Raw genomic sequence first — 25,670 nt, forward strand, 5'->3', positions numbered from 1 at the left:
GGTTTGGCCTCTGTTGGGTTTAGTCAGCGGTAAAGGTTTTCTTCAGTAAAGTAGACCAGGAGGATATAAAGTATTGATATATAACTTTTTATTTACGGTTAAAGGTTAGACACATTCTTAGGAGTTATGTTTAGGGGTTAGGGTTAACGGTCAGGGGTAATGGGATTTAACATGGTAGGATTAGGGTTAGGTTTGAGACAGGTTAAGGTTAGGAGAGCATTGGAATAGCTTGTAGAGTCATTTTATGGCAGTACAGAAAGATTCACCTTATTAAAATTACAATACCAGAATTCCCTGTCCTCTGATCCAATAGGAATCAAGTTAGGGTCAAGTCACCTTTAAAAGTGCTGAAAGAATCCCCTGCAGCTAACCTCTCCTTTCCTCTCTCCTAACCTCTCCTTTCCTCTCTTCCTCCCCTGCAGCTACCCTCTCCTTTCCTCTCTCCTAACCTCTCCTTTCCTCTCTTCCTCCCCTGCAGCTAACCTCTCCTTTCCTCTCTTCCTCCCCTGCAGCTACCCTCTCCTTTCCTCTCTCCTAACCTCTCCTTTCCTCTCTTCCTCCCCTGCAGCTAACCTCTCCTTTCCTCTCTTCCTCCCCTGCAGCTACCCTCTCCTTTCCTCTCTTCCTCCCCTGCAGCTAACCTCTCCTTTCCTCTCTTCCTCCCCTGCAGCTACCCTCTCCTTTCCTCTCTTCCTCCCCTGCAGCTAACCTCTCCTTTCCTCTCTTCCTCCCCTGCAGCTAACCTCTCCTTTCCTCTCTTCCTCACCTGCAGCTAACCTCTCCTTTCCTCTCTCCTAACCTCTCCTTTCCTCTCTTCCTCCCCTGCAGCTAACCTCTCCTTTCCTCTCTCCTAACCTCTCCTTTCCTCTCTTCCTCCCCTGCAGCTAACCTCTCCTTTCCTCTCTTCCTCCCCTGCAGCTAACCTCTCCTTTCCTCTCTCCTAACCTCTCCTTTCCTCTCTTCCTCCCCTGCAGCTACCCTCTCCTTTCCTCTCTTCCTCCCCTGCAGCTAACCTCTCCTTTCCTCTCTTCCTCCCCTGCAGCTAACCTCTCCTTTCCTCTCTCCTCCCCTCTCCTTTCCTCTCTTCCTCACCTCTCCTTTCCTCTCTCCTCCCCTCTCCTTTCCTCTCTCCTCACCTCTCCTTTCCTCTCTCCTCACCTCTCCTTTCCTCTCTTCCTCACCTCTTTCTTTATCCCTGCCTCAGTCTGTAAGCACTTTTAAACTGTAAAATTAAGGTTTAAATCAAAATATTATAACATTGAGTCCTTCTTCACTTATCGACCTTGGTGTGGGGGTTTGGGTTAGGAAAGCTGTCCTCCCCTGCACTCTCAAACGTACTCCGCTTACTGGAGATATCAACATGATGCAGATCCTAGAGAGAGAGAGAGAGAGCGAGAGAGAGAGAGAGAGATTGTGATTCTGTCCACTCAGAGCTTAACGTCTGTCTGTCTGTGTGTCTGTCTGTGTGTCTGTCTGTGTGTCTGTCTGTGTGTCTGTCTGTCTGTCTGTCTGTCTGTCTGTCTGTCTGTCTGTCTGTCTGTCTGTCTGTCTGTCTGTCTGTCTGTGTGTCTGTGTGTCTGTGTGTCTGTGTGTCTGTCTGTGTGTCTGTGTGTCTGTGTGTCTGTCTGTCTGTGTGTCTGTGTGTCTGTCTGTCTGTCTCTGTGTGTGTGTCTGTCTGTCTGTCTGTCTGTCTGTCTGTCTGTCTGTCTGTCTGTCTGTCTGTCTGTCTGTCTATACTCACTTCACAGCAGTCAGAGCAGAGACAGGGCCCCCTAGTGCTGCACTGATGAAGCTGTGATGCTTCAATCTAGTGGTTAGACCTGGTAATAACCTTTATCATAATACCACTGTTGTCTGAGTGGCATCACTCACAACATCCATGAATGGAAAATTGCCGATTTTAAATTGACTGAATTGACCTACTCCCTAGAACGTGATACGATGGTTGTCAGAGTGTTCTGCCACACCGTGGGGTTGTAGAAGGAGCTAGTGGTGTTATGGGAGGAGCCATTAGTGTTGTGTGTGGAGCCAGTTGGGTTGTAAGAAACACTAGTGAATAAGTGGGAGGAGCTATTTGGGTTGTGGGTGGAGTTAGTTGTGGGAGGGTCTATGTACTCACCATGGGTTTGTGGACAGAGCCGCCAGGTCTGTTGGTCTTGCTGACCCAGCGGTTGATGTGGTTGGAGATTCCAGATGCAAATCTGCGAGTTTCCTGTCTGAGGACCCCAGGGCTGCATGGAGCTGCTGCCTGATCCTTTTCAAATAGGCCTCTCTTCTTCGAAACCTCATCCAGCAGGAACAGGGTCCTCTGGGCAACGTCGGGAGAACGTGGAGACTCAGACTTCTACAGGTTTAGGGTTAGAGACAGGGAGGGTTAGGGTTAGAGACAGGGAGGGTTAGGGTTAGAGACAGAGACAGAGTTTTAATTGTAATTTTTAACCTTTATTTATCCAGGTTAGTCTTATTGAGATCAAATCTATTTTTCAAGAGAGACTAGGTCCAACCAAGACAGCAGTAGGGGAAACAATGATTGAGACAAATATCAGACATAGGGCTCTATTTTCGGCTGGCGTTAAGGCAGCGCTAGTGTCAAATGCACTTTAGCCTCTTAAGGATCTGACCCTTTTTTTCAATTTACGCCTAAAATGACATACCCAAATCTAACTGCCTGTAGCTCAGGACCTGAAACAAGGATATGTATATTCTTGATACCATATGAAAGGAAACACTTTGAAGTTTGTGGAAATGTGAAATTAATGTAGGAGAATTTAACACATTAGATCTGGTAAAAGATAATACAAACACAAAAACATGCGTTTTCTATTTATTTTTTTGTTTCATCAACTTTGAAACGCAAGAGAAAAGCCACAATATAATATTGCAGTTTAGGCACCATTTAGATTTTGGCCACTAGAGGGCAGCAGTGTGTGTCCAAAATGTCAGATTGATCCAGTGAAGCATTGCAATACTGGACTATTTGTGCCGATTTGGTCAATTGATACATTTTCAAGTACATAACTATAGAGAACATACAAAAATGATATGGTAATACAAAATGTAAGTTTACACACTCCCAGGAATGTCATACATGATGGATCATTAGCTTATACACTAACTTTCACACAAACTATGCTACATTTTATCTCTGGGACCCTTAGGATGACAAATCAGAGCAAGATTACTGAATGTAAGTACATTATTTACCTTCAGAGGTGAATGTATCAAATCAGTTGCTGTGATAAGTTTTTGATGTTGTGCACTCTCCTCAAACAGTAGCATGGTGATTTTTCGCTGTAATAGGTACTGTAAATTGGACAGTGCAGTTAAATTAACAAGAATTTAAGCTTTCTGCCCATATAAGACATGTCTATGTCCTGGAAAGTTTGCTGTTACTTACAACAGTCATGGTAATCACATTAGCGCACGTTAGCTCAACCGTCCCATATACGGGACACTGATCCCATAGAGGTTAGTTAGCAATTTGGTACTGTAAATAATGGCGCATTTTCCAGCCCAGGTTCAGCAATATACCTGTATTATATCAGCTCTCTTGCGCTCAGATGGGCGGGTGGAAATATTTGAGGTGTGTCCTTAAAAACATGATCCAAAATGCTAATTTCAGGCAGTGCTGATAGGGATATTTAAGACCAACCAAAAGCTGGTTTTAGCGGTAACGCCGTTGGTAATGGCATGAATTTTGACAGCGGAAATTCAGCCTATCCAACCATGAGGCACACTGCCCATATGCACATGGAACAAGAGTAGCCTAATGTGTCTTTGGTGCCCGTATACTTCGTATTTAGAAACATAAAAAACTAATGTTTTTTACCATTTAGTTTTATTTGATTCAAAAACAAGCATAGCCTCCGCTCCTCTCAATGAAGGCTTTTTTGTTTATCTGCCCAAAGCAATTGCGAAGTTTCAAGACTGTCGATAAAGGGTTTGGCTCCTGAGACCGCTTGGAAACAAATCTTAATCACCATTAAAATATACAAGTTGGAGAGGAGTAAAACAGTGAGTTGACATTCCCTTTTTATATATGCTATGAGTCCATGCCCATCATGAAATGACAGATGAGAATTTAGAAGTTTTCAGTTACCTGTAAAAATAGCTTATCTGTTTCATATGTTCAAAACCCAAGCCCTCCCTCAGGTCTACTATAATGAAGGCTGGTTCAACAACAACCCAAGCCCTCCCTCAGGTCTACTATAATGAAGGCTGGTTCAACAACAACCCAAGCCCTACCTCAGGTCTACTATAATGAAGGCTGGTTCAACAACAACCCAAGCCCTCCCTCAGGTCTACTATAATGAAGGCTGGTTCAACAACAACCCAAGCCCTCCCTCAGGTCTACTATAATGAAGGCTGGTTCAACAACAACCCAAGCCCTCCCTCAGGTCTACTATAATGAAGGCTGGTTCAACAACAACCCAAGCCCTCCCTCAGGTCTACTATAATGAAGGCTGGTTCAACAACAACCCAAGCCCTCCCTCAGGTCTACTATAATGAAGGCTGGTTCAACAACAACCCAAGCCCTCCCTCAGGTCTACTATAATGAAGGCTGGTTCAACAACAACCCAAGCCCTCCCTCAGGTCTACTATAATGAAGGCTGGTTCAACAACAAGCCAAGCCCTCCCTCAGGTCTACTATAATGAAGGCTGGTTCAACAACAAGCCCTCCCTCAGGTCTACTATAATGAAGGCTGGTTCAACAACAACCCAAGCCCTCCCTCAGGTCTACTATAATGAAGGCTGGTTCAACAACAACCCAAGCCCTCCCTCAGGTCTACTATAATGAAGGCTGGTTCAACAACAACCCAAGCCCTCCCTCAGGTCTACTATAATGAAGGCTGGTTCAACAACAACCCAAGCCCTCCCTCAGGTCTACTATAATGAAGGCTGGTTCAACAACAACCCAAGCCCTCCCTCAGGTCTACTATAATGAAGGCTGGTTCAACAACAACCCAAGCCCTCCCTCAGGTCTACTATAATGAAGGCTGGTTCAACAACAAGCCCTCCCTCAGGTCTACTATAATGAAGGCTGGTTCAACAACAAGCCCTCCCTCAGGTCTACTATAATGAAGGCTGGTTCAACAACAACCCAAGCCCTCCCTCAGGTCTACTATAATGAAGGCTGGTTCAACAACAACCCAAGCCCTCCCTCAGGTCTACTATAATGAAGGCTGGTTCAACAACAAGCCCTCCCTCAGGTCTACTATAATGAAGGCTGGTTCAACAACCCAAGCCCTCCCTCAGGTCTACTATAATGAAGGCTGGTTCAACAACAACCCAAGCCCTCCCTCAGGTCTACTATAATGAAGGCTGGTTCAACAACAACCCAAGCCCTCCCTCAGGTCTACTATAATGAAGGCTGGTTCAACAACAACCCAAGCCCTCCCTCAGGTCTACTATAATGAAGGCTGGTTCAACAACAACCCAAGCCCTCCCTCAGGTCTACTATAATGAAGGCTGGTTCAACAACAACCCAAGCCCTCCCTCAGGTCTACTATAATGAAGGCTGGTTCAACAACAACCCAAGCCCTCCCTCAGGTCTACTATAATGAAGGCTGGTTCAACAACAACCCAAGCCCTCCCTCAGGTCTACTATAATGAAGGCTGGTTCAACAACCCAAGCCCTCCCTCAGGTCTACTATAATGAAGGCTGGTTCAACAACAAGCCCTCCCTCAGGTCTACTATAATGAAGGCTGGTTCAACAACAACCCAAGCCCTCCCTCAGGTCTACTATAATGAAGGCTGGTTCAACAACAACCCAAGCCCTCCCTCAGGTCTACTATAATGAAGGCTGGTTCAACAACAACCCAAGCCCTCCCTCAGGTCTACTATAATGAAGGCTGGTTCAACAACAAGCCCTCCCTCAGGTCTACTATAATGAAGGCTGGTTCAACAACAACCCAAGCCCTCCCTCAGGTCTACTATAATGAAGGCTGGTTCAACAACAACCCAAGCCCTCCCTCAGGTCTACTATAATGAAGGCTGGTTCAACAACAAGCCCTCCCTCAGGTCTACTATAATGAAGGCTGGTTCAACAACAAGCCCTCCCTCAGGTCTACTATAATGAAGGCTGGTTCAACAACAACCCAAGCCCTCCCTTAGGTCTACTATAATGAAGGCTGGTTCAACAACAACCCAAGCCCTCCCTCAGGTCTACTATAATGAAGGCTGGTTCAACAACAAGCCCTCCCTCAGGTCTACTATAATGAAGGCTGGTTCAACAACCCAAGCCCTCCCTCAGGTCTACTATAATGAAGGCTGGTTCAACAACAAGCCCTCCCTCAGGTCTACTATAATGAAAGCTGGTTCAACAACAACCCAAGCCCTCCCTCAGGTCTACTATAATGAAGGCTAGTTCAACAACAAGCCCTCCCTCAGGTCTACTATAATGAAGGCTGGTTCAACAACAAGCCCTCCCTCAGGTCTACTATAATGAAGACTGGTTCAACAACAACCCAAGCCCTCCCTCAGGTCTACTATAATGAAGGCTGGTTCAACAACAACCCAAGCCCTCCCTCAGGTCTACTATAATGAAGGCTGGTTCAACAGCAACCCAAGCCCTCCCTCAGGTCTACTATAATGAAGGCTGGTTCAACAGCAACCCAAGCCCTCCCTCAGGTCTACTATAATGAAGGCTGGTTCAAAAACAAGCCCTCCCTCAGGTCTACTATAATGAAGGCTGGTTCAACAACAAGCCAAGCCCTCCCTCAGGTCTACTATAATGAAGGCTGGTTCAACAACAAGCCCTCCCTCAGGTCTACTATAATGAAGGCTGGTTCAACAACAAGCCCTCCCTCAGGTCTACTATAATGAAGGCTGGTTCAACAACAAGCCCTCCCTCAGGTCTACTATAATGAAGGCTGGTTCAACAACAAGCCAAGCCCTCCCTCAGGTCTACTATAATGAAGGCTGGTTCAACAGCAACCCAAGCCCTCCCTCAGGTCTACTATAATGAAGGCTGGTTCAACAACAACCCAAGCCCTCCCTCAGGTCTGCTATAATGAAGGCTGGTTCAACAGCAACCCAAGCCCTCCCTCAGGTCTACTATAATGAAGGCTGGTTCAACAACAAGCCCTCCCTCAGGTCTACTATAATGAAGGCTGGTTCAACAACAACCCAAGCCCTCCCTCAGGTCTACTATAATGAAGGCTGGTTCAACAACAACCCAAGCCCTCCCTCAGGTCTACTATAATGAAGGCTGGTTCAACAACAAGCCCTCCCTCAGGTCTACTATAATGAAGGCTGGTTCAACAACAAGCCCTCCCTCAGGTCTACTATAATGAAGGCTGGTTCAACAACAAGCCCTCCCTCAGGTCTACTATAATGAAGGCTGGTTCAACAACAAGCCCTCCCTCAGGTCTACTATAATGAAGGCTGGTTCAACAACAAGCCAAGCCCTCCCTCAGGTCTACTATAATGAAGGCTGGTTCAACAACCCAAGCCCTCCCTCAGGTCTACTATAATGAAGGCTGGTTCAACAACAACCCAAGCCCTCCCTCAGGTCTACTATAATGAAGGCTGGTTCAACAACAACCCAAGCCCTCCCTCAGGTCTACTATAATGAAGGCTGGTTCAACAACAACCCAAGCCCTCCCTCAGGTCTACTATAATGAAGGCTGGTTCAACAACAACCCAAGCCCTCCCTCAGGTCTACTATAATGAAGGCTGGTTCAACAACAAGCCCTCCCTCAGGTCTACTATAATGAAGGCTGGTTCAACAACAAGCCCTCCCTCAGGTCTACTATAATGAAGGCTGGTTCAACAACAACCCAAGCCCTCCCTCAGGTCTACTATAATGAAGGCTGGTTCAACAACAACCCAAGCCCTCCCTCAGGTCTACTATAATGAAGGCTGGTTCAACAACAAGCCCTCCCTCAGGTCTACTATAATGAAGGCTGGTTCAACAACCCAAGCCCTCCCTCAGGTCTACTATAATGAAGGCTGGTTCAACAACAAGCCCTCCCTCAGGTCTACTATAATGAAAGCTGGTTCAACAACAACACAAGCCCTCCCTCAGGTCTACTATAATGAAGGCTAGTTCAACAACAAGCCCTCCCTCAGGTCTACTATAATGAAGGCTGGTTCAACAGCAACCCAAGCCCTCCCTCAGGTCTACTATAATGAAGGCTGGTTCAACAGCAACCCAAGCCCTCCCTCAGGTCTACTATAATGAAGGCTGGTTCAACAACAAGCCCTCCCTCAGGTCTACTATAATGAAGGCTGGTTCAACAACAAGCCAAGCCCTCCCTCAGGTCTACTATAATGAAGGCTGGTTCAACAACAAGCCCTCCCTCAGGTCTACTATAATGAAGGCTGGTTCAACAACAAGCCCTCCCTCAGGTCTACTATAATGAAGGCTGGTTCAACAACAAGCCCTCCCTCAGGTCTACTATAATGAAGGCTGGTTCAACAACAAGCCAAGCCCTCCCTCAGGTCTACTATAATGAAGGCTGGTTCAACAGCAACCCAAGCCCTCCCTCAGGTCTACTATAATGAAGGCTGGTTCAACAACAACCCAAGCCCTCCCTCAGGTCTGCTATAATGAAGGCTGGTTCAACAGCAACCCAAGCCCTCCCTCAGGTCTACTATAATGAAGGCTGGTTCAACAACAAGCCCTCCCTCAGGTCTACTATAATGAAGGCTGGTTCAACAACAACCCAAGCCCTCCCTCAGGTCTACTATAATGAAGGCTGGTTCAACAACAACCCAAGCCCTCCCTCAGGTCTACTATAATGAAGGCTGGTTCAACAACAAGCCCTCCCTCAGGTCTACTATAATGAAGGCTGGTTCAACAACAAGCCCTCCCTCAGGTCTACTATAATGAAGGCTGGTTCAACAACAAGCCCTCCCTCAGGTCTACTATAATGAAGGCTGGTTCAACAACAAGCCCTCCCTCAGGTCTACTATAATGAAGGCTGGTTCAACAACAAGCCAAGCCCTCCCTCAGGTCTACTATAATGAAGGCTGGTTCAACAGCAACCCAAGCCCTCCCTCAGGTCTACTATAATGAAGGCTGGTTCAACAACAACCCAAGCCCTCCCTCAGGTCTGCTATAATGAAGGCTGGTTCAACAGCAACCCAAGCCCTCCCTCAGGTCTACTATAATGAAGGCTGGTTCAACAACAAGCCCTCCCTCAGGTCTACTATAATGAAGGCTGGTTCAACAACAACCCAAGCCCTCCCTCAGGTCTACTATAATGAAGGCTGGTTCAACAACAACCCAAGCCCTCCCTCAGGTCTACTATAATGAAGGCTGGTTCAACAACAAGCCCTCCCTCAGGTCTACTATAATGAAGGCTGGTTCAACAACAAGCCCTCCCTCAGGTCTACTATAATGAAGCTGGTTCAACAACAACCCAAGCCCTCCCTCTGGTCTACTATAATGAAGGCTGGTTCAACAACCCAAGCCCTCCCTCAGGTCTACTATAATGAAGGCTGGTTCAACAACAACCCAAGCCCTCCCTCAGGTCTACTATAATGAAGGCTGGTTCAACAACAAGCCCTCCCTCAGGTCTACTATAATGAAGGCTGGTTCAACAACAACCCAAGTCCTCCCTCAGGTCTACTATAATGAAGGCTGGTTCAACAACAACCCAAGCCCTCCCTCAGGTCTACTATAATGAAGGCTGGTTCAACAACAACCCAAGTCCTCCCTCAGGTCTACTATAATGAAGGCTGGTTCAACAATAACCCAAGCCCTCCCTCAGGTCTACTATAATGAAGGCTGGTTCAACAGCAACCCAAGCCCTCCCTCAGGTCTACTATAATGAAGGCTGGTTCAACAACAAGCCCTCCCTCAGGTCTACTATAATGAAGGCTGGTTCAACAACCCAAGCCCTCCCTCAGGTCTACTATAATGAAGGCTGGTTCAACAACCCAAGCCCTCCCTCAGGTCTACTATAATGAAGGCTGGTTCAACAACAAGCCCTCCCTCAGGTCTACTATAATGAAGGCTGGTTCAACAACAAGCCCTCCCTCAGGTCTACTATAATGAAGGCTGGTTCATCAACAACCCAAGCCCTCCCTCAGGTCTACTATAATGAAGGCTGGTTCAACAACAAGCCCTCCCTCAGGTCTACTATAATGAAGGCTGGTTCAACAACAAGCCCTCCCTCAGGTCTACTATAATGAAGGCTGGTTCAACAACAACCCAAGCCCTCCCTCAGGTCTACTATAATGAAGGCTGGTTCAACAACAACCCAAGCCCTCCCTCAGGTCTACTATAATGAAGGCTGGTTCAACAACAAGCCCTCCCTCAGGTCTACTATAATGAAGGCTGGTTCAACAACAAGCCCTCCCTCAGGTCTACTATAATGAAGGCTGGTTCAACAACAAGCCCTCCCTCAGGTCTACTATAATGAAGGCTGGTTCAACAACAAGCCCTCCCTCAGGTCTACTATAATGAAGGCTGGTTCAACAACAACCCAAGCCCTCCCTCAGGTCTACTATAATGAAGGCTGGTTCAACAACAACCCAAGCCCTCCCTCAGGTCTACTATAATGAAGGCTGGTTCAACAACAACCCAAGCCCTCCCTCAGGTCTACTATAATTAAGGCTGGTTCATCAACAACCCAAGCCCTCCCTCAGGTCTACTATAATGAAGACTGGTTCAACAACCCAACCCCTCCCTCAGGTCTACTATAATGAAGGCTGGTTCAACAACAAGCCCTCCCTCAGGTCTACTATAATGAAGGCTGGTTCAACAACAACCCAAGCCCTCCCTCAGGTCTACTATAATGAAGGCTGGTTCATCAACAACCCAAGCCCTCCCTCAGGTCTACTATAATGAAGGCTGGTTCATCAACAACCCAAGCCCTCCCTCAGGTCTACTATAATGAAGGCTGGTTCAACAACAACCCAAGCCCTCCCTCAGGTCTACTATAATGAAGGCTGGTTCAACAACAAGCCCTCCCTCAGGTCTATTATAATGAAGGCTGGTTCATCAACAACCCAAGCCCTCCTTCAGGTCTACTATAATGAAGGCTGGTTCATCAACAACCCAAGCCCTCCTTCAGGTCTACTATAATGAATTCCAAGCATCTGCCTCTAACCCTAGGAAGCTCTTTGCCACATTTTCCTCCCTCCTGAATCCTCCCCCCCCCCCCCCCCCTCCTCTCTCTCTGTGGATGACTTCGTCAACCACTTTGAAAAGAAGGTTGACGACATCCGATCCTCGTTTGTTAAGTCTAATGACACTGCTGGTCCTGCTCACACTGCCCTACCCTATGCTTTGACTTCTTTCTCTCCTCTCTCTCCAGATAAAATCCTGCGACTTGTGACTGCAGGCCGCCCAACAACCTGCCCGCTTGACCCCATCCCCTCCTCCCTTCTCCAGACCATCTCCGGTGACCTTCTCCCCTACCTCACCTCGCTGATCAACTCATCCTTGACCGCTGGCCATGTCCCTTCCGTCTTCAAGAGAGCGAGAGTTGCTCCCCTTCTCAAAAAACCAACACTCGACCCCACTGATGTCAACAACTACAGACCAGTATCCCTTCTTTCTTTTCTTTCCAAAACTATTGAGCGTGCCGTCTTTAGCCAACTCTCTTGCTATCTCTCTCAGAATGACCTTCTTGATCCAAACCAATCAGGTTTCAGGACTGGTCATTCAACTGAGACTGCTCTTCTCTGTGTCACGGAGACTCTCCGCACTGCTAAAGCTAACTCTCTCTCCTCTGCTCTTGTCCTTCTAGACCTGTCTGCTGCCTTTGATACTGTGAACCATCAGATCCTCCTCTCCACCCTCTCCGAGCTGGGCATTTCCGGCGCGGCTCACTCCTGGATTGCGTCCTACCTGACTGGTCGCTCCTACCAAGTGGCGTGGCGAGAAGCTGTCTCCGCACCACGTGCTCTCACCACTGGTGTCCCCCAGGGCTCAGTTCTAGGCCCTCTCCTTTTCTCCCTATACACCAAGTCACTTGGCTCTGTCATATCCTCACATGGCCTTTCATATCATTGCTACGCTGACGATACACAACTAATCTTCTCCTTTCCCCCTTCTGATAACCAGGTGGCGAATCGCATCTCTGCATGTCTGGCAGACATATCAGTATGGATGACGGATCACCACCTCAAGCTGAACCCTGGCAAGACGGAGCTGCTCTTCCTCCCGGGGAAGGACTGCCCGTTCCATGATCTCGCCATCACGGTTGACAACTCCGCTGTGTCCTCCTCCCAGAGTGCGAAGAGCCTAGGCGTGACCCTGGACAACACCCTGTCGTTCTCCGCCAACACCAAGGCGGTGACCCATTCCTGCAGGTTCATGCTCTACAACATTCGGAGAGTACGACCCTGCCTTACACAGGAAGCGGCACAGGTCCTAATCCAGGCACTTGTCATCTCCCGTCTGGACTACTGCAACTCGCTGTTGGCTGGCCTCCCTGCCTGTGCCATTAAACCCCTACAACTCATCCAGAATGCCGCAGCCCGTCTGGTGTTCAACCTTCCCAAGTTCTCTCACGTCACCCCCCTCCTCCGCACACTCCACTGGCTTCCAGTTGAAGCTCGCATCCGCTACAAGACCATGGTGCTTGCCTATGGAGCAGTGAGGGGAACGGCACCTCTGTACCTTCAGGCTCTGATCAGTCCCTACACCCAAACGAGGGCATTGCGTTCATCCACCTCTGGCCTGCTGGCTCCCCTTCCTCTGCGGAAGCATAGTTCCCGCTCAGCCCAGGCAAAACTGTTCGCTGCTCTGGCACCCCAATGGTGGAACAAGCTCCCTCACGACGCCAGGACAGCGGAGTCACTCACCACCTTCCGGAGACATTTGAAACCCCACCTCTTTAAGGAATACCTGGGATAGGATAAAGTAATCCTTCTAACCCCCCCCCCCCCCCCCCCCCAAATTGTAAAGTGGTTATCCCACTGGCTATAGGGTGAACGCACCAATTTGTGAGTCGCTCTGGCTAAGAGCGTCTGCTAAATGACGTTGATGTGCCCTTGAGCAAGGCACTTAACCCTAATTGCTCCTGTAAGTCGCTCTGGATAAGAGCGTCTGCTAAATGACTAAAATGTAAATGTAATGTAATGTCTACTATAATGAAGGCTGGTTCAACAACAACCCCTAACCCTACTACAATTAGCTGCAGACATCACTAACCCTAACCCTACTACAATTAGCCTACCACTGTTGTGTCGTCAGCAAACACCTCCCGAGTGGCGCAGTGGTCTAAGGCACTGCATTGCAGTGCTAGCTGTGCCACTAGAGATCCTGGTTCGAATCCAGGCTCTGCTGTAGCCGGCTGCAACCGGGAGACCAATGGGGCGGCGCACAATTGGCCCAGCGTCGTCCAGGGTAGGGGAGGGAATGGCCGGCAGGGAGGTAGCTCACTTGGTAGAGCATGGCGTTTGCAACGCCAGGGTTGTGGGTTTGATTCCCACGGGGGGCAAGTATGAAAAAGAATAATGTATGCACTAACTGTAAGTCGCTCTGGATAAGAGCGTCTGCTAAATAATGTAAATGTGTTGGAGTCGTGCTTTGCCACGCAGTCGTGGGTGAACAGGGAGTACAGGAGGGGACTGAGCACACACCCCTGAAGGGCCCCCATGTTGAGGATCAGTGTGGCAGATGTGTTGTTGCCTACCCTTACCACCTGGGGGCGGTCCGTCAGGAAGTCCAGGATCCAGTTGCAGAGGGAGGTGTTTAGTCCCAGGGTCCTTAGCTTTGTGGGCACTATGGTGTTGAACGCTGAGCTGTAGTCAATGAACAGCATTCTCACATAGGTGTACCTTTTGTCCAGGTGGGAAAGGGCAGTGTGGAGTGCGATTGAGATTGCGTCATCTGTGGATCTGTTGGGGCGGTATGTGAATTGGAGTGGGTCTAGGGTTTCCGGGATGATGGTGTTGATGTGAGCCATGACCAGCCTTTGAAAGCACTTCATGGCTACCGACGTGAGTGCTACGTGGCGGTAGTCATTTAGGCAGGTTACCTTTGCTTTCTTGGGCACAGGGACTATGGTGGTCTGCTTGAAACATGTAGGTATTACAGACTCTTTCAGGGAGAGGTTCAAAATGTCAGTGAAGACACTTGCCAGTTGGTCAGCGCATGCTCTAAGTACACGTCCTGGCAATCCATCTGGCCACGTGGCCTTGTGAATGTTGACCTGTTTAAAGGTCTTGCTCACATTGGCTACGGAGAGCGTGATCACACATTCGTCCAGAACAGCTGGTGCTCTCATGCATGCTTCAGTGTTGCTTGCCTCGAAGCGAGCATAAAAAGGCAGTTAGCTCATCTGGTAGGCTCGCGTCACTGGGCAGCTCGCGGCTGGATTTCTCTTTGTAGTCCGTAATAGCTTGCAAGCCCTGCCATATCCAATGAGCGTCAGAGCCGGTGTAGTAGGATTCAATCTTAGTCCTGTATTGACGCTTTGCCTGTTTGATGGTTCGTCTGAGGGCATAGCGGGATTTCTTGTAAGCGTCCACATTAGTGTCCCGCTCCTTGAAAGTGGCAGCTGTAGCGTTTAGCTCGGTGCGGATGTTGCCTGTAATCCATGGCTTCTGGTTGGGATATGTACGCACGGTCACTGTGGGGACGACATCGTCGATGCACTTATTGATGAAGTTGGTGACTGAGTTGGTATATCCTCAATGCCATTGGATGAATCCCGGAACATATTCCAGTCTGTGCTAGCAAAACAGTCCTGTAGCGTAGCATCCATGTCATCTGACCACTTCCGTATTGAGCGAGTCACTGGTACTTCCTGCTTTAGTTTATGCTTGCAAGCAGGAATCAGGAGGATATAATTATGGTCAGATTTGCCTGTGTGTGGAGTAAAGGTGGTCTATAGGTTTTTTTCCTCTGGTTGCACGTGACATGCTGGTAGAAATTAGGTAAAACGGATTTAAGTTTCCCTGCATTAAAGTCCCCGGCCATTAGGAGCGCCGCTTCTGGAGGAGCATTTTCTTGTTTGCTTATGGCCTTATACAGCTCGTTGAGTGTGGTCTTAGTGCCAGCATCGGTTTGTGGTGGTAAATAGACGGCTACGAATAATATAGATGATAACTGTCTTGGTACAGTGGGGGAAAAAAGTATTTAGTCAGCCACCAATTGTGCAAGTTCTCCCACTTAAAAAGATGAGAGAGGCCTGTAATTTTCATCATAGGTACACGTCAATGATGACAGACAAAATGAGAAAAAAAAAATCGAGAAAATCACATTGTAGGATTTTTTATGAATTTATTTGCAAATGATGGTGGAAAATAAATATTTGGTCAATAACAAAAGTTTCTCAATACTTTGTTATATACCCTTTGTTGGCAATGACACAGGTCAAACGTTTTCTATAAGTCTTCACAAGGTTTTCACACACTGTTGCTGGTATTTTGGCCCATTCCTCCATGCAGATCTCCTCTAGAGCAGTGATGTTTTGGGGCTGTCGCTGGGCAACACAGACTTTCAACTCCCTCCAAAGATTTTCTATGGGGTTGAGATCTGGAGACTGGCTAGGCCACTCCAGGACCTTGAAATGCTTCTTACGAAGCCACTCCTTCGTTGCCCGGGCGGTGTGTTTGGGATCATTGTCATGGTGAAAGACCCAGCCACGTTTCATCTTCAATGCCCTTGCTGATGGAAGGAGGTTTTCACTCAAAATCTCACGATACATGGCCCCATTCATTCTTTCCTTTACACGGATCAGTCGTCCTGGTCCCTTTGCAGAAAAACAGCCCCAAAGCATGATGTTTCCACCCCCATGCTTCACAGTAGGTATGGTGTTCTTTGGATGCAACTCAGCATTCTTTGTCCTCCAAACACGACGGGTTGACTTTTTACCAAAAAGTTATATTTTGGTTTCATCTGACCATATGACATTCTCCCAATCCTCTTCTGGATCATCCAAATGCACTCTAGCAAACTTCAGACGGGCTTGGACATGTACTGGCTTAAGCAGGGGGACACGTCTGGCACTGCAGGATTTGAGTCCCTGGCGGCGTAGTGTGTTACTGATGGTAGGCTTTGTTACTTTGGTCCCAGCTCTCTGCAGGTCATTCACTAGGTCCCCCCGTGTGGTTCTGGGATTTTTGCTCACCGTTCTTGTGATCATTTTGACCCCACGGGTGAGATCTTGCGTGGAGCCCCAGATCGAGGGAGATTATCAGTGGTCTTGTATGTCTTCCATTTCCTAATAATTGCTCCCACAGTTGATTTCTTCAAACCAAGCTGCAGATTCAGTCTTCCCAGCCTGGTGCAGGTCTACAATTTTGTTTCTGGTGTCCTTTGACAGCTCTTTGGTCTTGGCCATAGTGGAGTTTGGAGTGTGACTGTTTGAGGTTGTGGACAGGTGTCTTTTATACTGATAACAAGTTCAAACAGGTGCCATTAATACAGGTTACGAGTGGAGGACAGAGGAGCCTCCTAAAGAAGAAGTTACAGGTCTGTGAGAGCCAGAAATCTTGCTTGTTTGTAGGTGACCAAATACTTATTTTCCACCATAATTTGCAAATAAATTCATTAAAAATCCTACAATGTGATTTTCTGGAGGAAAAACAATTCTCAATTTGTCTGTCATAGTTGACGTGTACCTATGATGAAAATTACAGGCCTCTCTCATCTATTTAAGTGGGAGAACTTGCACAATTGGTGGCTGACTAAATACTTTTTTTCCCCACTGTATAGTAGGCCTAGCCTATAGAAAGCTGATGGGATCCTCCTCTTTTTAATAGAGGCCATCACTCTGTTTTCTCACACAATTGCATAGCCTATAGAAATGTTGCGCAACATGAGTTTATGGGCTCTCATTAAGTATTTGATTAGATTTTAGATCACATTTGCATTGATGTCAGAGTGATTAGAGGAACAATAGAGTGCTGAGTACCAGGCAGTTAGCTAGTTTGGTAGGCTACTAATGACCATCAGCAGAATCAGAGCTTGGAGAAGCCTAATTAACGTGACTAAACAGTCATGTGGAATTTGACTGCCTTATGACAGCGTGACCACCAGTGTGGCGGTAATATGGTCACCGCAACAGTCCTAGTTACAAATGTATCAACTTTCAAAGGAGAATTACTTTCCCATTGTTCCTCAACTGTAGTGTATGATATACCATTTTCTAGCACTGATTCTGTACTTACAGTGCCTTGCAAAAGTATTCATCCCCCTTGGCATTTTTCCTATTTTGTTGCATTACAACCTGTAATTAAATTGATTTTTATTTGGATTTCATGTAATGGACATACACAAAATAGTCCAAATTGGTGAAGTGAAATGAAAAAAAGGACTTGTTTCAAAACATTATAAAAAATAAATAATGGAAAAGTGGTGTGTGCATACAGTGAGGAGAAAAAAGTATTTGATCCCCTGCTGATTTTGTACGTTTGCCCACTGACAAAGAAATGATCAGTCTATCATTTTAATGGTAGGTTTATTTGAACAGTGAGAGACAGAATAACAACAAAAAAATCCAGAAAAACGCATGTCAAAAATGTTATACATTTATTTGCATTTTAATGAGGGAAATAAGTATTTGACCCCCTCTCAATCAGAAAGATTTCTGGCTCCCAGGTATCTTTTATACAGGTAACGAGCTGAGATTAGGAGCACACTCTTAAAGGGAGTGCTCCTAATCTCAGTTTGTTACCTGTATAAAATACACCTGTCCACAGCAGCAATCAATCAGATTCCAAACTCTCCACCATGGCCAAGACCAAAGAGCTCTCCAAGGATGTCAAGGACAATATTGTAGACCTACACAAGGCTGGAATGGGCTACAACACCATCGCCAAGCAGCTTGGTGAGAAGGTGACAACAGTTGGTGCGATTATTCGCAAATGGAAGAAACACAAAATAACTGTCAATCTCCCTCGGCTTGGTGCTCCATGCAAGATCTCACCTCGTGGAGTTGCAATGATCATGAGAACGGTGAGGAATCAGCCCAGAACTACACGGGAGGATCTTGTCAATAATCTCAAGGCAGCTGGGACCATAGTCACCAAGAAAACAATTGGTAACACACTACGCCGTGAAGGACTGAAATTCTGAAGCGCCCGCAAGGTCCCCCTGCTCAAGAAAGCACATATACAGGCTCGTCTGAAGTTTGCCAATGAACATCTGAATGATTCAGAGGAGAACTGGGTGAAAGTGTTGTGGTCAGATGAGACGAAAATCGAGCTCTTTGGCATCAACTCAATTCGCTGTGTTTGGAGGAGGAGGAATGCTGCCTATGACCCCAAGAACACCATCCCCACTGTCAAACATGGAGGTGGAAACATTATGCTTTGGGGGTGTTTTTCTGCTAAGGGGACAGGACATCTTCACCGCATCAAAGGGACGATGCACGGGGCCATGTACCGTCAAATCTTGGGTGAGAACCTCCTTCCCTCAGCCAGGGCATTGAAAATGGGTCGTGGATGGGTATTCCAGCATGACAATGACCCAAAACACACGGCCAAGGCAACAAAGGAGTGGCTCAAGAAGAAGCGCATTAAGGTCTCCAGACCTTAATCCTATAGAAAATCTGTGGAGGGAGCTGAAGGTTTGAGTTGCCAAACGTCAGGCTCGAAACCTTAATGACTTGGAGAAGATCTGCGAAGAGGAGTGGGACAAAATCCCTCCTGAGATGTGTGCAAACCTGGTGGCCAACTACAAGAAACGTCTGACCTCTGTGATTGCCAACAAGGGTTTTGCCAACAAGTACTAAGTCATGTTTTGCAGAGGGGTCAAATACTTATTTCCCTCATTAAAATGCAAATCAATTTATAACATTTTTGACATGCGTTTTTCTGGATTTTCTTGTTGTTATTCTGTCTCTCACTGTTCAAATAAAACTACCATTAAAATTATAGACTGATCATGTCTTTTTCAGTGGGCAAACATACAAAATCAGCAGGGGATCAAATACTTTTTTCCCTCACTGTATGTATTCACCCCCTTTGAAGCACCTAAATAAGATCTGGTGCAACCAATTACCTTCAGAAGTCACATAATTAGTTAAATAAAGTCCAACTGTTTGTAATCTAAGTGTCACATGATCTGTCACATGATCTCAGTATATATACACCTGTTCTGAAAGGCCCCAGAGTCTGCAACATCTAAGCAAGGGGCACCACCAAGCAAGCGGCACCATGAAGACCAAGGAGCTCACCTAACAGGTCAGGGACAAAGTTGTGGAGAAGTACAGATCAGGGTTGGATTATAAAAAAATATCAGAAACTTTGAACATCCCACGGAGCACCATTAAATCCATTATAAAAAAATTGAAAGAATATGGCACCACAATAAACCTGCCAAGAGAGGGCCGCCCACCAAAACTCACGGACCAGGCAAGGAGGGCATTAATCAGAGAGGCAACAAAGAGACCAAAGATAACCCTGAAGGAGCTGCAAAGCTCCACAGCGGAGATTGGAGTATCTGTCCATAGGACCACTTTAAGCCGTACACTCCACAGAGCTGGGCTTTACGGAAGAGTGGCCAGGAAAAAGCCATTGCTTAAAGAAAAAATAAGCAAACACATTTGGTGTTCGCCAAAAGGCATGTGGGAGACTCCCCAAACATATGGAAGAAGTTACTCTGGTCAGATGAGACTAAAATTGAGCTTTTTGGCCATCAAGCAAAACACTATGTCTGGCGCAAACCCAACACCTCTCATCACCCCGAACACCATTTGATCGAACATGGGTCTGTAGTGCCTTAGACTGCATCGCAAGGATACATATATTTGCTACATAAGACCTAATCGAACCGGTCGGTCACCAATATCTCAACAACCTGTTCATCTATTTGTCCTTTGAACTCCTCCAGGGACACCAGGTCCTGGGGTTTTAGGTTGGCTTGGAGGGAATTCCAAGACCAGGGGGTTGAGTGATTAAAGGACGTTTTTCCATGCTCGGTTCTAATTTTCAGGACTCTTGGCATAAAACAAGATTGAGATCTGAGCTTGCACTGTATGTGTTTTCATTTCGAGCTACAAGAGAGGATAGATAAAATGGCAGTTTTCCTAAAATGGCCTTTCAGCACCATGATTTTGAAGGGCGCTCAAATCGCTTAAAATAACCCACATTTTATTTTATTTTTTATTTAACCTTTATTTAACTAGGCAAGTCAGTTAAGAACAAATTCTTATTCACAATGACGGCCTACCAAAAGGCAAAAGGCCTCCTGCGGGGACGGGGGCTGCGATTAAAGAAATGTATATATATATATAAATACAGGACCAAACACACATCACAACAAGAGAGAGACAACACAACACTACATAAAGAGAGACACCACAACACTACATAAAGAGAGACACCACAACACTACATAAAGAGAGACACCACAACACTACATAAAGAGAGACACCACAACACTACATAAAGAGAGACGCCACAACACTACATAAAGAGAGACACCACAACACTACATAAAGAGAGACACCACAACACTACATAAAGAGAGACACCACAACACTACATAAAGAGAGACACCACAACACTACATAAAGAGAGACACCACAACACTACATAAAGAGAGACGCCACAACACTACATAAAGAGAGACACCACAACACTACATAAAGAGAGACACCACAACACTACATAAAGAGAGACACCACAACACTACATAAAGAGAGACGCCACAACACTACATAAAGAGAGACACCACCACACTACATAAAGAGAGACACCACAACACTACATAAAGAGAGACACCACAACACTACATAAAGAGAGACGCCACAACACTACATAAAGAGAGACACCACAACACTACATAAAGAGAGACACCACAACACTACATAAAGAGAGACGCCACAACACTACATAAAGAGAGACACCACAACACTACATAAAGAGAGACACCACAACACTACATAAAGAGAGACACCACAACACTACATAAAGAGAGACGCCACAACACTACATAAAGAGAGACCTAACACGACAACACAGCAAGGTAGCATCCCAACATGAAAACAATAATGGTAGCAACACAACATGGTAGCATCACAACATGACAACAACATGGTAGCATCACAACATGGCAGCAGCACAACATGGTAGCAGCACAAGACATGGTACAAACATTATTGGGCACAGACAACAATACATCACGCGAAGCAGCCACAACTGTCAGTAAGAGTGTCCATGATGGAGTCTTTGAATGAAGAGATGGAGATAAAACTGTCCAGTTTGAGTGTTTTTTGCAGCTCGTTCCAGTCGCTAGCTGCAGATAACTGGAAGAGGAGTGACCCAGGGATGTGTGTGCTTTGGGGACCTTTAACAGAATGTGACTGGCAGAACGGGTGTTGTATGTGGAGGATGAGGGCTGCAGTAGGTATCTCAGATAGGGGGGAGTGAGGCCAACATCATCAAGATCTGTTGCCTACTCCTAATAGACCTACTCATCACTATTAAAAACAGTTTTAGTCATTTAGCAAATGCTCTTATCCCGAGCAATAAATGTTATTTGACAGTTTTTTCACCTAGTCAGCTTGGAGATTTGAACCAACAACCTTTCAGTTACTGGCCCCATGCTCGTAACCACTAGTCTACCTGCAACCCCATAATACTATTTCTGCATTATTATAAATAGAAGATGATCACTTCTCACAATGGTGCTCGTTTAGCAAACTTAGATCAAAGCTGAATCAATGTCTGGCAAGATCACATAATATAATTATATAATGTAGCATAGTAGGCCTATACTATGTTACACTGAAAACACCTCTTCAGTCATTTCTTATCTCATACACCAAAACTGAGAGCCACTAGGCAGGATATATGGATATATGGATATATGGATATATGGATATATGGATATATGCTTTGATTGAAACAAAATACAAGAAAGGCTGATAGTTTAACATCATCTGCTCTAATTCACTCACCAAACAGTAATTCACAAAGATCTAAATGCACATTCCCATAAAACTGATTGAGATCAATTGATTGGCATGCAGTTTGGACATTTCACCGGTAAAACATGAAGAATTATTATTATTTTAAAATGAGGTACTGTATGTCTGTCTTGGTGTTTGTTTACTAACAATAGAACATGTTCTTGAGACAACAAAGCATAGTCAGACGTTGCTATTGGAGGATGCACAGCCCTATTCTACATCTGGTGCATTCCCTCACCTAAAAACATAGCACTGTTATCAACCCTGTTATGTTATGTGATATGTTAGTTATATGTGATGTTAAATGCTATTTGATGATGATATGTGATGTTCTACCTAGTTATATTAGTTGGTAATGTGATGTGATGTTATACCGTATGTGATGTTATATGTAATGTTATGTGACATAAAATGTTATACAGTGCATTCGGAAAGTATTCAGACCCCTTTACTTTTTCCACATTTTGTTACACCTTACACTAAAATTGATTAAATTGTTTTTTTCCCCCATATTTTTACACACAATAACCCATAATGACAAAGCGAAAACGGGTTTTTAGAATTCTTTGCACATTTATTTGCATAAGTATTCAGACCCTTCGCTATGTGACTCGAAATTGAGCTCAGGCGTATCCTGTTTCCATTGATCATCCTTGAGATGTTTCTACAACTTGATTGGAGTCCACCTTTGGTAAATTCAATTGATTGGACATGATTTGGAAAGGCACATGCATCTCTATATAAGGTCCCACAGTTGACAGTGCATGTCAGAGCAAAAACCAAGGCATGAGGTCAAAGGAATTGTCTGTAGAGCTCCAAGACAGGATTGTGTCGAGGCACAGATCTGGGGAAGGGTACCAAAAACAATTCTGCAGTATTGAAGGCCTCCATCCTCCAAGTTTGGAACCACCAAGACTCTTCCTAGAGCTGGCCGCCTGGCCAAACTGAGCAATCGGGGGAGAAGGGCCTTGGTCAGGGAGGTGACCAAGAACCTGATGGTCACTCTGACAGAGGTCCAGAGTTCCTCTGTGGAGATGGGAGAACCTTCCAGAAGGACAACCATCTCTGCAGCACTCCACCAATCAGGCCTTTATGGTAGAGTGGCCAGACGGAAGCCACTCCTCAGTAAAAGGCACATGACAGCCCGCTTTGAATTTGCCAAAAGGCACCTAAAGACTCTCAGATCATGAAAAACAAGATTCTCTGGTCTGATGAAGCCAAGATTGAACTCTTTGGCCTGAATGCCAAACGTCACGTCTGGAGGAAACCTGGCACCATCCCTACGGTGAAGCATGGTGGTGGTAGCATCATACTGTGGGGATGTTTTTCAGCGGCAGGACTGGGAGACTAGTCATGATCGAGGGAAAGATGAACGGAGCAAAGTACAGAGAGATCCTTGATGAAAACCTGCTCCAGAACGCTCAGGACCTCAGACTGGGGTGAAGGTTCACCTTCCAACAGGACAACGACCCTAAGCACACAGCCAAGACAATGCAGGAGTGGCTTCGGGACAAGTCTCTGAATGTCCTTGAGTGGCCCAGCCAAAGCCCGGACTTGAACCCGATCGAACATCTCTGGAAAGACCTGAAAATAGCTTTGCAGCGACGTTCCCCATCCAACCTGTCAGAGCTTGAGAGGATCTGCAGAGAAGAATGGGAAAACTCCCCAAATACAGGTGTGCCAAGCTTGTAGCGTCATACCCAAGAAGACTCGAGGCTGTAATCGCTGCCAAAAGTGCTTCAAAAATTATGTAAACGTGAAATTTCAGTTTACATTATTTTCTAAATTTGCAGAATTTTCTAAAAACCTATTTTTGATTCGTCATTATGGGGTATTGTGTGTAGATTGATGAGGGGGAAAAAAATATTTTATCAATTTTAGAATAAGGCTGTAACGTAACAAAATGTGGAAAAAGTCAAGGGGTCTGAATACTTTCCGAATGCACTGTATGTGATGTTATGTTATGTGTGATGTTATGTGTGATGTTATGTTATGCTGTGTGTGATGATATGTTATGTGTGATTGTTGAGACTTCTAGCTCACTCAGGAAAAAAATAAATATATATATATATATTAATATATATATATATATATATATATATATATATAAATAGATAAAAGAGAAGCAAATGGTCTGATGTGTTCAATTAAATGGGGAACGAGTGATTTCTTTATGTTTCTTAGATGCTCGGATATGTTACGTTTTGTGCGCATGCGCAGCTTCACTAGAGACTTAAATTATGGCACCTGGTAATCATTTCACGACAGACAATCATCAGGAGCACACAGCCCGTTGGTATGTAACTGCGAACTACTCACAGTCTAGCATTAATGTTTAAGTCACTTATATGTTTGAGCACTGAACGTTTACCTCACTGTGTCGGTGTTAGTTGGCCGAGCGTAACCTGTGGCTCGCTGGGTGCGGTAGCTCAGCGACCCAGATGCTGTATAGCATTAGGCTATCATTATCAGCCATTTGCGTTGTGCTGATTGTTCGGAGCACTCTGCTGGTTTCTGGTGGCGGTGGTGATAGCGGTGGTTTGGTTCGGTGATCCATGGTGGAGCGCCGCGTTGTGTTGTGTTTGTGCATGGGTGGGTCCTTTGGACGAGGCATGTGGTGGCATGGGTTCTGTGTCCTGTGGCAGCGTCCGTGGTAACGGCGGAGTCGCTGTGCGCATGCTCCTCTGGCGCTAGGCATTCTGGGTGATGTAGTCAATGCTGTTTTAAGCCAGATTTGCCAAATTTTTTATGGTGTTGTAGGCTTATTTGATTTTCATTATTTACATTATTATTACATTATATTATTTGAATAATATTTACATTATATATTTGAATAATATATGGTCATTATTTGTTTGTTGTAATTCAGGTTTATGACCTGTAGTCATTCGATTTAAAATAAAATTAAGGACAAAACACGAGTCATGACATTGTGTGCTTCCTGGTGAGCCTTTTTGGAGGGCTAAATAACGAAAAATCCGAACAGTGATGTTATGTGTTATTTTATGTGATGTTATGTGTTGTTACCTGAGCTGCATGGGCCAGTCTCTCCATCTTCTCCTGGATGGAACGGGATGACACCCTTTGTCTGGAACTACATGGGCAGAGGGTTAGGGGTCAGAGGTCAGGGGTTAGGGGACATGGTTAGGGGCTAGTGGACAGGGTTAGGGGTCAGAGGTCAGGGATTAGGGGTTAGGGGACATGGTTATGGTAAGGGGTTAGTGGACAGGGTCAGAGGTTAGGGGACATGGTTATGGTTAGGGGTTAGGGGTTAGTGGACAGGGTTAAGGGTTAGGGGTTAGTGGACAGGGTCAGGGGTCAGGGGACAGGGTTAGGGGTTAGTGGACAGGGTCAGGGGTTAGGGGATATGGTTATGGTTAGGGGACATGGTTATGGTTAGGGGTTAGTGGACAGGGTTAGGGGTCAGGGGTTAGGGGACATGGTTATGGTTAGGGGTTAGTGGACAGGGTCAGGGGTTAGGGGACATGGTTATGGTTAGGGGTTAGTGGACAGGGTCAGGGGTTAGGGGACATGGTTATGGTTAGGGGTTAGTGGACAGGGTCAGGGGTTAGGGGTTAGGGGACATGGTCAGGGGTTAGGGGACATGGTTAGGGTTAGGGGTTAGTGGACAGGGTCAGGGGTTAGGGGACATGGTTATGGTTAGGGGTTAGTGGACAGGGTTAGAGGTTAGGGGACATGGTTAGGGTTAGGGGTTAGTGGACAGGGTTAGAGGTTAGGGGACATGGTTAGGGTTAGGGGTTAGTGGACAGGGTCAGGGGTTAGGGGACATGGTTATGGTTAGGGGTTAGTGGACAGGGTCAGTGGTCAGGGGTTAGTGG

General features: G+C 46.0%; 1 protein-coding gene across 1 annotated transcript in view; it reads right to left on the reverse strand.

Moving 5' to 3' along the window:
• Nucleotides 1-1,154: 1,154 nt before the first annotated feature.
• Nucleotides 1,155-25,670, reverse strand: part of lad1 (ladinin) — a gene marked incomplete at its 5' end in the record, with an annotated part of 105,115 nt that continues 80,599 nt past the window's right edge. The window contains 3 exons of the mRNA XM_084197551.1: nucleotides 1,155-1,372; nucleotides 2,120-2,344; nucleotides 24,859-24,925. Of these exons, the coding sequence (XP_084053677.1) occupies nucleotides 1,271-1,372; nucleotides 2,120-2,344; nucleotides 24,859-24,925 (394 nt within the window). The 3' untranslated portion in view covers nucleotides 1,155-1,270. The remainder of the gene's footprint in view (nucleotides 1,373-2,119; nucleotides 2,345-24,858; nucleotides 24,926-25,670) is intronic.

Source organism: Coregonus lavaretus, assembly GCF_964263955.1.
Source record: "Coregonus lavaretus genome assembly, contig: HAP1_SCAFFOLD_749, whole genome shotgun sequence".
NCBI classification, from domain to species: Eukaryota; Metazoa; Chordata; class Actinopteri; order Salmoniformes; family Salmonidae; genus Coregonus; species Coregonus lavaretus.